At 48.1% G+C, this 12,888-nt stretch overlaps 1 protein-coding gene across 2 annotated transcripts in view; it reads right to left on the minus strand.

Annotated features, from left to right (window-relative positions):
* Window positions 1-12,888, minus strand: part of EPG5 (ectopic P-granules autophagy protein 5 homolog) — a 66,033-nt gene that overhangs the window by 17,978 nt on the left and 35,167 nt on the right. For both annotated transcript variants that reach the window (XM_044431077.1, XM_044431078.1), the window contains exons 24-34: window positions 12,353-12,476; window positions 11,863-12,007; window positions 10,941-11,112; window positions 10,457-10,619; window positions 8,143-8,285; window positions 6,041-6,197; window positions 5,160-5,357; window positions 4,353-4,566; window positions 3,427-3,584; window positions 1,657-1,864; window positions 256-331 (exon numbers count right to left, since the gene is read on the minus strand). In XM_044431077.1, coding sequence (XP_044287012.1) covers window positions 256-331; window positions 1,657-1,864; window positions 3,427-3,584; window positions 4,353-4,566; window positions 5,160-5,357; window positions 6,041-6,197; window positions 8,143-8,285; window positions 10,457-10,619; window positions 10,941-11,112; window positions 11,863-12,007; window positions 12,353-12,476 — 1,758 coding nt within the window. The remainder of the gene's footprint in view (window positions 1-255; window positions 332-1,656; window positions 1,865-3,426; window positions 3,585-4,352; window positions 4,567-5,159; window positions 5,358-6,040; window positions 6,198-8,142; window positions 8,286-10,456; window positions 10,620-10,940; window positions 11,113-11,862; window positions 12,008-12,352; window positions 12,477-12,888) is intronic.

A 12,888-nucleotide genomic window follows, 5' to 3' on the forward strand; every position in this document is an offset into this window, starting at 1 on the left:
AATCTGGCAATACTGCAAGAGATACATTCCATGTTCTATTAAATAAATATGCAATATTTACAGAGCTACACTGTAGATTTTTAAAATGAATTTACACCAGTAAGGATGTTACAGGTTACCATAAGCGCGAACGCAAAAACCAAGATTGTGTCATCCATTTAAATTATTTTACAGACTAATTCCATGTTTGTTCTTTCAAGGAGTGCATGCTATTTATATTCTGCAAAAGACCAAACTAAATAGGTATCTGCTTACCCTGCATCTTCTCTCTCGAAAACCTCAATCCAAGGCTTGAAGAGTTTGGTAATGACTAAATGCAAGGAATGCAATCCTGGGGAGAAAAAAGCAGGAGCAACCATCACTTCTGCAAAATGAGGTTTTCCCAAATTCAAATATCCGCCACATTGTATGAAAGAGGGAGGCACAGGGCTGTGCTGTCAGCAACTGCGCTGTGCAAGCACAGATTGTATTCGGCTTACTGACAGCCACAGTCTTCAGCGGTGGTTTGGTTTTTATTTTGAAAGTCAGCTTCTAGCCCTTCAGGAGAGTAAAGACATGTTCAAAGGGGCATGGGAAATGCCAGTGGAACCTTAGGAGTACCTTTGGCCACCCCACAGGTGTCTTTGTGATGTCCTGCAACTTGCAGGAACAGAAAACAGTACACAAAATAAACACGCACCAGCAGCTGCAGCCCTAGGCCCTCTGAAACAGGGTAGAAGTCCCAGTGGGAACTCAGTAGGCCTCTGAGCACACATGAACAGGACGGGGCTGCCATTTAAACAGGCATAGCTGCTTTAGGGCTGCATCCATCCCCCAGCCCACAGTCCAGAACGACTGAGATCAAAGGCAAAAGAAGATCCATTCAACTGGGGATATATGGGATGGAGCATGCACTCGGCCTCTGAGCAACCATTGTTTCGATGATCTGCACTCGTCTGGCTTTTCTTCGCCCAGGAAACGGGTCCAGTTTGGTGTCTGGAGCGGTGGCTGAAGGCCCCTGGAAAGGCAGGTTTCCCAGCCTCAGGGCCTTCAGAGGTCTTGTGCTCCCACATGATACTGCAGTGATGCTAAGCAGCTCTGATCAAGTCAGTCCCTGGATGGAGGCCTCTAAATGAATGCTGTGGAGGCTGTCTTGAGCTGCCCAGAGGAGCACTGGGATATAATTGCAACAAATATATTGTCCCCCTTTCTATTAGCTCAGGAGGAACACAATCTGAAGTCAAGCAGGAGAAGCAGGAAGGGAGATGGGAAGCAGGGCCATTCCACCTGCTCTGCTAAGACACATCTGGCTCCTTCCTCCCCTGATCTGTTTCCATTCCAGCTGGTTTATTATCTTTACTTCAAGAACCAATCCCCATGTTTGCTTTTTTCCTCCTCTGTGCTCATCCATTTTTCCTCTCATGACCCATCTTTTCGACTGCAAGACTTTGGAAGAGACTGTTTTTTTCACTCAGTTCAAGAAGCCTCTTGAGGAACCTTCGTCATTGAGCAGCAGGGCAAAAGAGATCGCCAAACAAACAGATGTTGCTGGACTCTACCCGGACCCAAGGTTTGGGTGGACTCCCCACCTGGAGCTTTCTCCTGGTATCAGTCTTGAGAGCTCTTTGAGCCTGCAACACTGCCCCACGCCACCATCACCCGGGTCCTGTGACTTACCTGCCAGAACTCTGCTGCTGCCTACGGGCTCCTGCGATAAGCCGGAAGATTCCGCATCAACCAGGCGGTTGACAAGATGCTCCATGAAGCACTGCACTTCAGCGATGTACGGAGTCCACTTTGAGAACAGCCCAAAGCTCTGGACGTCTCGCGAAGACAAGCGCAGCTTTAAGAAGTAGTCTGAAAGCCAGTCTATTGTCTCCATGACCTGTGGGGTGGGGGAGGGGGAGGAAGAGGAGAAAAGGATGGGCGAATTTGGGAAGATGTGGTGGAGTGCGGTTCACCATCCCACTTCTAAGACCACTAGTGACCTTCCTCTGCCACAGGGTACATCAGCCTCTTCTGACCCCAGCAGTACAGATCTGTTGGACTGCAATGCCCATCATTCCTTCCAGCACAACCAACACGTATAGAGGGCACCAAGTTGGCAACGGTTGGGCTGTGTGAACCATTTCAGAACTTAAAGTTTAAAGCTCAAAGCCGCTTTCAGGCCCTGGCAGTCCCCTCTCTAAAAGTAAGTGCCGTGAGCTGGTAGTTTTTACCATAAACGTGGCTATAATGTGTTCATCCAATCCTTTGCTTGTGGAGCTCAGGGAGAGCCACCTTAAGCACTTTCACAAAGTCATCCAGTGAACTTCATGGCTGAATATGCAACCCAGATTTATTTTTCCTGGCATTTCAGAGGATGGCAAGGGAGAGATGGCTTCCAAACGCTTTTGTGATGCTCTGATCAAGCAAAATTCTTGTATTATTCATGGGGAAGGACAGATGCAGGGCGGCAGAAGGACGCAGTTTTCATTTAACTGAGGGAAAACAGTTTGCCACCAACACATCAAGCAACGGCAGAGCGGCAGGCAACAATACCAGTGTTCTTCATCTTAGGAGTGCCCACAAGGAACCGAGCTACATCACAGTACAGTGCTGTTCCCAGGAGTATTCTAAGGTAGGTTTTTGTTTTGGGGAAAAGACGGCTGCTCCTACAGCGAGTGGAAGCAAAGCTTTCTTCTCCCAGTGAAAGAAACATGGTGCTGCTCTTTCACATCCCAGCTCTCCTGGAGTACCACTTGCACTCCAGAGGAAAAGCTGAGAATTCCTTCCACACCCCCTCAAAAGACAAAAATGCCTGCCTCTCTCACACACACACTTTTTTGGATGACAGAGTCATTTAATTTATTTAATAAATCAAATGTTATTTAATCAATGGACCTGCAAAACGGGGAGAGATTTTCTGGCTGCCTGGCAGATATATTACACAATGTGCCGTTTGGCTTGTAATTGACCTCTTTTTCAGCTGTTGGGAGTCAAGCTTTTTGCCAATCTTCTGCCAAGCACCCAGAGATGCCACCAGTACATCTCAGTCTACACATTCTGCCTTAGATACCACTTTCCTAAGGCCTTGCACTCTAGGAAATTTCGGGACAAGCAACGCTTGGGCACAGGGTCTTTCCCACCCCAGCTACCCACCGATCTCGTAAAATGGGGATGCCCCCTGGGCCGCGGAAATGCCTGCCTTGTGGTTCAGACACTGCCGCTGCTGCTGCTTCCCAGAATGCCCCGCCGTTAGCACCAGTCCAGGACTTGTCACAATTGCCCTTAGCATCCTCCGGAGACCCAGGGTCAGGGACAGGCCTCACCTTCCACTCACAGCGGCCAAACACGGCTCAGTGAGCGAAACAAGCCAGGCGTGCTCGGGCTGCCTGCCGAGCTCAGCGACAGGGATGCGGCCCAAGACCCTTCCCAGAGACGCTGCACCGCCCACCGGTCACCCACCTGTTCTGCAGACAGAAAAGTTTCTACAAAAATGTGTGAGGTGATGCTCTCGCTGGTCTCCTCCTTCCCAGCATCCTTTTTATCTGCCGTGGAAGTACAACCCAAGGCCTTAAGGGAAACCTTCCAACAGTCTGGACTCAGCAGCTGGTCCAAGGAACCTGAGGGGTCAATTCCAGCTCATTCAGTAACGCGTCTCATTCATTAGAATTCCATTGCCACAGTCTTACACAACCCAGTGCCCTCCACAAGGTATTCTGGACTACCATTCCTATCATGCAGCATAATGGTGTAGTTATACACAGGTGGGAGGCACCAGGCTTGGGAAAAGTTGAATTACAGTCTAGAATTAGTTATTTTGAACTGGGGGAGGAGGCAGAAATCAGGGACCCACCCCCCAAGGGTTTGAATACAACACCCATCATTCCTGCCCAGTAGCCATGCTGCTTCAGGCTGACGGGACTTGTAGTTCAACTCCTGGCAGGCCACAGGCGCCTCACTCCTGCCATAAAACAATGCAGCAAGTTTCTAGCCCTTATGAAGACGCTTGAAAGTGTGTGGGACCAACGCATGCTAAACTCTCAAAAGCCAGAGGAGTAGCTCAAGGCGATGGTCAGCTCTCGGCAGCAACTTCTGCTCACCAAGATGAGGAGAAGCAGAGTAAGTCGTAAAAAGACTCTGCAGAATAAGTCATAAAAAAAAAGCTCTATTGCGTCTCTTGATTTGCATAATTTACACAAGCCCAAAAAATCCTCTCTGTAGAATCAGAAACGTTTCCATATTGCTGGAGGCAACCACGGGAAAAGGATGCCGTTTGCCAGCCTTGCTCCTGGGCCTCCCTGCGGGTGTCTGGCTGCCCCCATGGGGAACAGGGTGCTGGGTGCAGCCAAGGGCCAGATTTACGGTGGTGTCCATCAGGTGGTACTTACTTTCCACGAGCAACCTGAGGACGCTGCTGTAATGGTCAGGGAACTGGTAGCAGAGGAGGCACGTCCAGTGCGCACAGAAGACAGAGAAGGGCATCAGAACGTCTTTCTCGGGCTGAAAGCCACAGGCCTTGAGAGCCAAATGGATGGACTCCAGAAGTCTGGTGCGCTCGGACAGCAGCGGCTTGGAGCTGTTCAGCCACTGCAGGAGGTCAAACTAGAACAAGGAAGGAAGGACAAGAGTTGCCCCGAGGACGGCGGACCAGACAGAAGAGAAAGGGAGGGCATTCCGACCAAACAAAGCTCAAGCTACAGGAGGATAAAGCAGAGCTGAGGACCGTGCCTCTTCTCCGGCCCCACTTCTTTTCTCCAGTTTGCACGTTGTCCTTTCATTCTGATAGGCTGGCATGCCTGTCCTACAGCTTAGTTTACGGGATGGAAGATTTTTACTCTCAATCCTGCTGATTTTCTTTGCCTGTGGTCCCACCCTTTTGCCATCAGCCTTGCTTGTTGCTGGACGACAGCCCACAAGAGCTTCCCTGAACTCCTCTGGCTGAAAGAGGGTCAACACCTCTGGGTGGAGCTCTTTTCTTGGGAGACCTGATTCACTGTTCACACACACTGAAATCTTGGTGGTTGTTCTCAGTGTGGGGGAGCACACAGGCATTCAGTGGTGGGTGGAGGGAAACACGAATGCTCTGCTACAGCTCAAATTGGCTGCAGCCCTTCCCCATCTCTGCCCTCATTTAAAAAGAGAGAGAGCCCCAGGAAGTAGCAGCTGTGCATAAACGGAGCCTGTGAGAGTCTTGCCTTTGTGAGCAGCATGAAAATGACATCACTGCTGTCATCAGCGCCAAGGAAAGACACAACCTTCTCGTACAAGTTGACAAACTCTGCTGGGGAGGCGGCGGGGGTAAAATAAGGTGCCACGAGGGTGCAGAGCCGTCGGTTCTTCAGAATGGCCTGGAGCACTGGCTTGCACTCAGATGGGCTTCCTGCTATGAACACCTGGAGAGATTTTGGGATACAGGAGCTCATTCAGAAGAGACACAGCCTAGAGGACCTATACGCTTTCATTTCATGCGGAAAGCTCTCCCATGTTTCAACTGCAGAGCGTCTGCTTCAGTTCCCCCAACAAGGGATGGGCTAGTCAGGATGACTTTGCACAAAAGCCCTTAACCAGGATGAAGAAAAAAATGGTGGGGGAATAAAATACACAGTTGCAACGTTGTTACCAAAAACTTAAGTAAATCTATTGCAATACACATATACTGGATACCCTATCTGATATAGTTTTATATGTACCAAGGCATGAAAAGATAACTATGCCGTAGGCTTCAGCAAAGGCAGTCCAAACATACAGGTGTCTACACATTCATAAATTGCACCTAAAAACCATGCATTCCAAAGCTGGAAGTTTCACCAATTAAAGGTTTCTTAATGAACCTTTTTGTGTTTTCTTCAACTAAGCCACAACCAACCAGCAAATCAAATGTCCCCCGACACTGATACAGATTCCCATGTGCTCTGAGAGAGAGCTCTCCCTATCTCATTCTCCGAAATACATCCATGAACCCTCTATTACTGAACTCATGTTTTAGAATAATTTTTGAAAAACACTTCTCAGTAGAAGTCGGAGTCAAAACTGCAGTGGCTGAACAGCAAACGAGATGCGTCCCAAAGCAGCGTACCTGGCCCAGGACCTCGACGCAAGAGGTGAAGAACTGCCGGGTAGGTGGGTGGCGCTGGGTTTCATCACACACAAATTCCACCACTGTGAAAAACAGCTTGATCCCAACTCGGTGAATCCCAGGCACAGACTGAAGCCTGTAGCTGTTGATTAAAGCTCTGTGTGGAGGCGGAGGGAGATTGAAGAATATTTAAGTGAAGGGTACCAGTCATCACAATTTTTTTAACAAGGTGATGGTCATTTATTCACTAAGAAGTTCAAGCATTCATTCAGAAGTCACCTGATCCCATAAGCTACAGAGAATTCCATGTGCTTGGCAAGTGGCAAAATCACCTTACCGATCCTTGGACTGCAGGGTTGGTTTCCAGGTAGCTACAGGGTGAAGGACTTCTGCCCCAGCACAGACAAGCACAAAAACATGGGGCACGGTCCCCTTGGCTGATTAATTTAAACATCATGCCAATGGCAACATTTGCGGACAAATTTACAAGGCTGGTAGAATATTTTAATCATTTTATTTAATAGACACATATATCTCTGACCCTCTTAAAGGTGTTTACAAGAAAATTAAATACACTGAAATACATTATGATTTACATTACTCTACAATTAAAGCACGATTGCTAAAATGTTATGTAAACCTTAATGACAATGTTAACACAAATAAACAGAGCAGCAAACTCACTCAGGGAAGATCTAGGTAAACAAACGGTCCTTCGGTGGCACTTCAAGCATGCTAGAGGTGGCACCTCTTGAATGCCAGTTGTGAGGTTATTACATAAGGTGGGTGCCACCACTGAGAAGGTCCACTACCTAGTGGCAGATTGCAAGATGGCAGCCTGGAGCTTACGGTGCAACCCACCGTGCCTTCTTCAACGATCGCAATGAGTGTACCAGTCCGCTTTGGGGAAGGCGATCTGCCAAAGGCCCAGTCCCAACCCGTTCAGGGCTGCATATGCCAGCAGGGCAACTCTGCACGTGCTCAGCACCTAACAGGCAAACTACTGAACGACTACAGTTCTCTCAGTGGGTCCCGAGAGACCCATGAACATCCTGAAAGCAATTTCCGAGGGGATGGTTTTCCTGCCTAGGATGCCTTTTGCCTCTGCAGGCTTGGGTTTAGTTTTGGCTCCTGTTCTGATGTTATACTGTCATTTCAGAGTTCTGTTAGCACCTTTCATTAATTTATGGTTTTAATTACTGTAAACGTCACAGTGAGCTTTGGCCATTGGGTGCTTCAGAAACGCAACAGACCAATAAATGACAGTGGCATGAAAGAACTGTCTGCTGGATGTGAGTTCCACAAGCAGGGTGCTGCCACAGAAAGGGCCCTGCCCCATGTGGTAGGAACTGTGCAACTTAGCCTGAAGAGCCTGATACTGCCTGATTTTGGAAGCTAAACAGGGTCAGGCCAGGTTGAAATCTGGATGGGTGACTTAATGTTGTGACCTGCTCAGAGAGCTTCAGCTATGGGCAGCACAGAAATGTGGTGGTGGTGCTGGTGGCGGTGGTGGTGATGAAGATGATGATACTCCCAATGGGCCAGTTTCAAGAGAAATGCAAGCAAAGCATGCCCAACTGATCTTAAATCTTGGGACAGTCACTCCTTAGAAAGGCAGACCAAGAATGGTGCTGGGCAGAGGCAGTGGGCTCGATCCACCTGCATACCTGAAGGCACGCCCCTTAAGATCTATGGGAGAAGCCCTACTCAGGGAACCCTAAGAGAGGTAAAAAGGCCATCAACTCGGAGTAGGGCCTTCTCTGCTGTGGCGCCCAGACTCTGGAATGTCCTCCCCAGAGAGGTATGCCTGGCACCAAGTTTATACTCTTTTCGGCGCCAGGCCAAAACATTTTTATTTAAACAGTATTTTAAAAGCTTTTAAGTTCAGTCGCTCTTGTTTGTTCTGTGATTTATTGTTCTGTTCTGTTATTTATTGAAATTGTTGTTTTAATTGTTCTTTTAAATATTGTAAGCCGTCCTGAGATCTTGTATAATAGGATGGCATACAAAAGTTTTTAATAAATAAATAAATACCACAACGTCAGAAAGACAGGCGCACCAAGGCCCCATGGCAGAAGCAAAACAAGACCCAAGCGACTCACGTGATAAAGTTTTCTGTGTGAACGGCAGCTTCCACAACTCTCAAAGGAGGAGGTTTTGTGGCTTCCGCTTGTAGGTGTCTCACTTCTTTCTTCAGAGCGTGAAGCTGCTGATCGATTGTGTCATTTTTGTGCTTTCCTTCAAACTTAAACAGGAGGTAACTTAAATTATCCACAGGCCCTAAAGTAACTAGCTAACTGTAGCACCTTTCTTTTAATCACAGCGGCCCAAATGTGGATCAAACGATACAGGATCCCCCCTCTACAATTTTGAGAAACTGAATTTCCTTTTTAAAAGGAATAGGAGTCCGTGTCTAAGTCCTCATGGCTACACATAAGCAAATGACAACGAAAATATAAAAATGCTGCTTTCTCTCTCACACACAATTATCTATTGGTTCAAGTATAACATATTGGTTCATCTATTCTGGTATTTTCTACTCCAGGTCTAGCAAATCCTTTGAAGCTGTGGGCACACCTGGCAATTAGAGAGCTTGCCTTGGGCACTATCACAAAATGGCTTCTATAGGAAGTGAGGCAAAGAACAGGTAATCTGCCCAAAATCTTGAGCATGGGGCAGAGATGAGATCCAAGCCTCAACACACTAAACTGCTCCTCTGAACACACCTACACTTCTAAACACAAACAGAGATCTATTTCACAGCAATCCCAGTTGCTGATAAGAAAATGTGTTGATTTTTAAAAAGTGGGAGGGACAAGGCACCTTGGCAGCTACCCATGGGTTCTACTTGGAGAGAGCTTGATCTACTCGGCACGGCAGCAGCCATCCAGGTTCTGAGGCCAAGACAGGTTTCTTCCCATGATCTGACTCCCCTGTGGATGCCCAGACCAGAGTGAACCTGGGACCACCTGCTTGCCAGGATCAGAGAATCCTAGAATACAGAGTTAAAAGGGGCCTATAAGGCCATCGGCAGGGATGCAGGTAGCACAGTGGTTTAAACGCTGGCTCCCTCGGCTGGGAAACGGAGATGAGCACCGCCTCCTAGAGTCAGACATGACTGGACTTAACGTCAAGGGAAAACTTTTATCTTTATAAGGCCTTCGAGTCCAACTTCCTGCTCAATGCAGGACTGCAAGTTCAAGCATCCCTGGCAGAGGGCTGTCCAGCTGCCTCTTGAATGCCTCCAGTGTGGGAGAGCCCAAAAGCCCCCCAGGTCATGGGTTCCATTGTCATGCTGTTCTCACAGTAAGGTCTCTAGCCGTAACCTGGTTTCCTATAACTTGAGTCCATTACTCCATGCTCTGAGATGACTGAGAGGAGATCCTGTCCTTCCTCTTTGTAACAGTCTTTCAGGTATTTGTAGGGAATTATCATATCTCCCCTCAGTTTTCTCTTCTCAAGGCTAAACATGCCCAGCTCTTTCCACCTCTCCTCGTGATGCAAGGGTCCTCGCATCACCCCTGTCACCCTCCTCTGAACCCTTCCCAGCTTCCCTGCATCTTTCTTCAACTGTGGTGCCCAGAACGGGACACAGGACTCCAGATGAGGCCTAACCGCATAATAGGATTTTAAATTTTTAGCCGAGATGCACCGGGGGCTTTTTAAAAACTTTTTTAACTGTCATATTGTTATTATTTATGTATTTATGTACTTTGCATCCTGTTGTGAGCCGCCCTGAGGCTTCGTTGCGATGGGGGCGGCATAAAAATGTTTTAAATAAATAAATAACCAACCATCCAACCAACCGGTGCTGAGCAAAGGGGAGCTAGCACTTCACGTGATTTGGAAGTGGTACCTCCATTAAAGCCGCCTAAAATAGCATCTGCCCCTTTCGCAGCCACATCCCATTTTGACTCGTATTCGCCCTGTGCTCTACAACAGTCCCACGATCCTTCTCACTTGCAGCATCGTTGAGCCAAGTATCTCCCATCTTGTACCTGTGCATTTGGTCCTCTTTCCCCATGGGTAGGGCTTGGCATCTGTCCCTGCTGAATTTCATTCTGCTGCTTTCAGCTGAGCCCTCCAGCCTATTCCGTCCACTTTGCATTCCGTTGCTGTCTTCCCACCCAATCAGCTGTCAAACCCAATTTTGCATCCTCTGCAAATCTGATCATCATTCCCTGCATTTCTTCATCCAAGTCATTAATAAAACTGTTGAACAGCCCTGTGCCCAGGACTGAGTCCTGTGGCACCTCACCTATTTCCTCTCCCATCTGAGAAGGTGCCATTGAGAAACATTCTCGGAGTATAAGTCTGTATATCTATCACTAAGCTGCAGCCCCTCCCTATAGTGTGGAGGAAGTAGGGGGGTGCAGAGGACCTCAAAGGGAACGGAAGAGGGATTTCTGTTCCAACCTGGACTGCTACAAGAGCTGCTCCCTGGCAACTTTTGCCGGAGCTGCCGCGACACTCCAGCTGGAGGGTGATTTGTTCTTCTCGGTTGGTGTAAAGCTTTGGCAGTGTGTCCAGGATCTCGTTGTTGAAAGCGACGTGCTGGGACTCTCGGAGGGCTGCGGATCTGAAAAAGCAACGACCCAGGCATTTACCACAAAGCACTGACTCGCAATTTTGTCAAGCTTTTAGGCTACGGGGCATCTGGAATTTTTTCAGCTGGGGTGGTGCATCCAGGAAAGCACAGAGGGATGCACGGGGAGACCAGTGTGCCAGGCTGTATGAAGCGCTGGGCGCTACATACAGGACTGTGGGAGCAATTCTCCCAGTCCAAAGGAAAAAAAGTACGTCAGAAGGGTGGGGAGCAGTGGGGGTGGGGGCAGTAATCACATACAAAGTGGAGCTGAGGGGAGAGGAGCCCAAACACAGCAACAACCCCCCCTCTCACTTGGCGTGGTGCTGCAGGATGCTCAGGCTGGCACGGATTAGTTCTTTGGCTTCCGCTTGATTTACCAAACTAGCCGCAGGAACAACAGGGACTGGAGCCTTCATTGGCTGAAGAGGAAGAGAAGGCTGGGGAGCCTCGTACTTCTTTAAACTGCTGGTAATTCTTTCTTTGGCTGGAAGAGGAGAGACACAAAACGCGCATCATCGACTCTGGCCTCCTGAACCATCAATGCTGTTTGTAAAACATTTGCACCTGGAAAACGTTGCACACCTAAGAAAAACAACCCTCCCATGTTTAAAGCAGCCTGGCAGCTTTGGCAATTGTCTCATATAGAAGAAATAGTAATATAATGATGCATTTAGAACGTCCGTCAAATGCACAAATACCCACTTTTAAAACATGGCAAATTAGAATGGTGATCTACTTTTTTACAGCTACTTCCACATTCATGGAAAGTTACAGATGTGGTTCCAGTTCACAGAGGTTGATGTGAATGAGGCTGCACAGCCCTCCAAAGACAAAGAAGCAGAAAGGACACCCTCTGCCCGGCACAGCCCTCCCCAAAGACACAGCAGCAGAAAGGACACCCTCTGCCCGGCACAGCCCTCCCCAAAGGCAAAGCAGCAGAAAGGACACCCTCTGCCCTAGGTCACAGAGCAGCACAAGTTTCAGGCTGACTCCAGTGCACCCTCCCAGCAGCCCTGCCTACCTACTTGCTAGTTCACCTGAACTCTAACAGCACCAGGTGAGGGCTTTACCTTGGGAGAGGCTTCTTTAAATAACCCTTTAAAGCAGCCAACAGCTGTGCTGGCTAGGAAAATGGGACCTGAGCCTGAAGCACCTGGAGGAGAAGGTGGACTGAAAGGAAGGCATCGGCAACACCTTTTCTGTTTGTTTCCAACACCATTACATGTCAGCTTACCCAGCAAAGGGTTAGTGAAGTCGGTTTGCACTGACAAAGTGCTTGAGGCCGCATGCGATTCTACCCTGACTTGGAGCCAGAAGTCTAGTGCTTCCTGGAGCTCAAGCTGAATGCGTTCAACATTGACGAATTCCGTCCACAAATCCTACGGTGTGACAAGAGACAGACAAAGCACAGGTGAGCAAAGGGAAGGCAGGAGACGGTGTCTGATGCAGTTGCTATTCTTTGCTTGGGCACCGAAGGAACTGGAATGATGGAAGCTGTAGTCCAGCATCTCTGGGGGGCTCTGCACATTGGGCAGTCTGCTCCGCTCAAGTGCTCTGGATGTCCCCTGCTTTGACACACACGAAGCTTCATCAGAGGAGGAGGAGGTGGCCCTTGAGTGCTAGGTCTCAGAAGGGCCCCTCCTACTCTGGATGGGGGCAGAACGCCATGTTTCTCGACAGCTGTCAGCCCACAGTCCTTCACCCCACAGGGCCATCCTGTTTACCTGCTGGTTCTGCATGACTCTGGCAAGCCTGTGGGAATCATACTGCTTTGGTAAGGAGGGAATATACGTGTTCCCTTTTTGAAAGCTCTCCTCTTCCAGCCACAAAACATAAATGTTGAAGAGCCTAAAAGCAAAAAGAAGTCCACAGCATGAGCCTAAACTAGGGCCTTTAAGGCAAACTCACCTGTTATACTACTGTTGCTGCTATTATTTCCATACTGCCCAACAGCTGGAGCTCTCTGGGAAGTTCACAACAACAGAGAAATAACCATAGGAATTTTATACATTGTTCTGAGAGCTCTGTGCTAATCAAATGGTACAGAAATGCCTAAATAAATAAAAATACAGTAACAATAACATGCCATAAATAGGATATAAAATTCAAAAGCCAATTTTAAAACATTTTAAAAGCTACAATATGAATATTTTTTAAAAAATGAAAGCAAAATAACTCCACCAACAAAAAGCTAAATCCAAGTTCTGCTTAAGATGCAAAATAAGCAACAGGATGCTTGTGGGCCCCCAAGAAGAAATGG

Source organism: Varanus komodoensis, unplaced genomic scaffold, assembly GCF_004798865.1.
Source record: "Varanus komodoensis strain SLA01 unplaced genomic scaffold, ASM479886v1 scaffold22, whole genome shotgun sequence".
Lineage (NCBI taxonomy): Eukaryota > Metazoa > Chordata > Lepidosauria > Squamata > Varanidae > Varanus > Varanus komodoensis.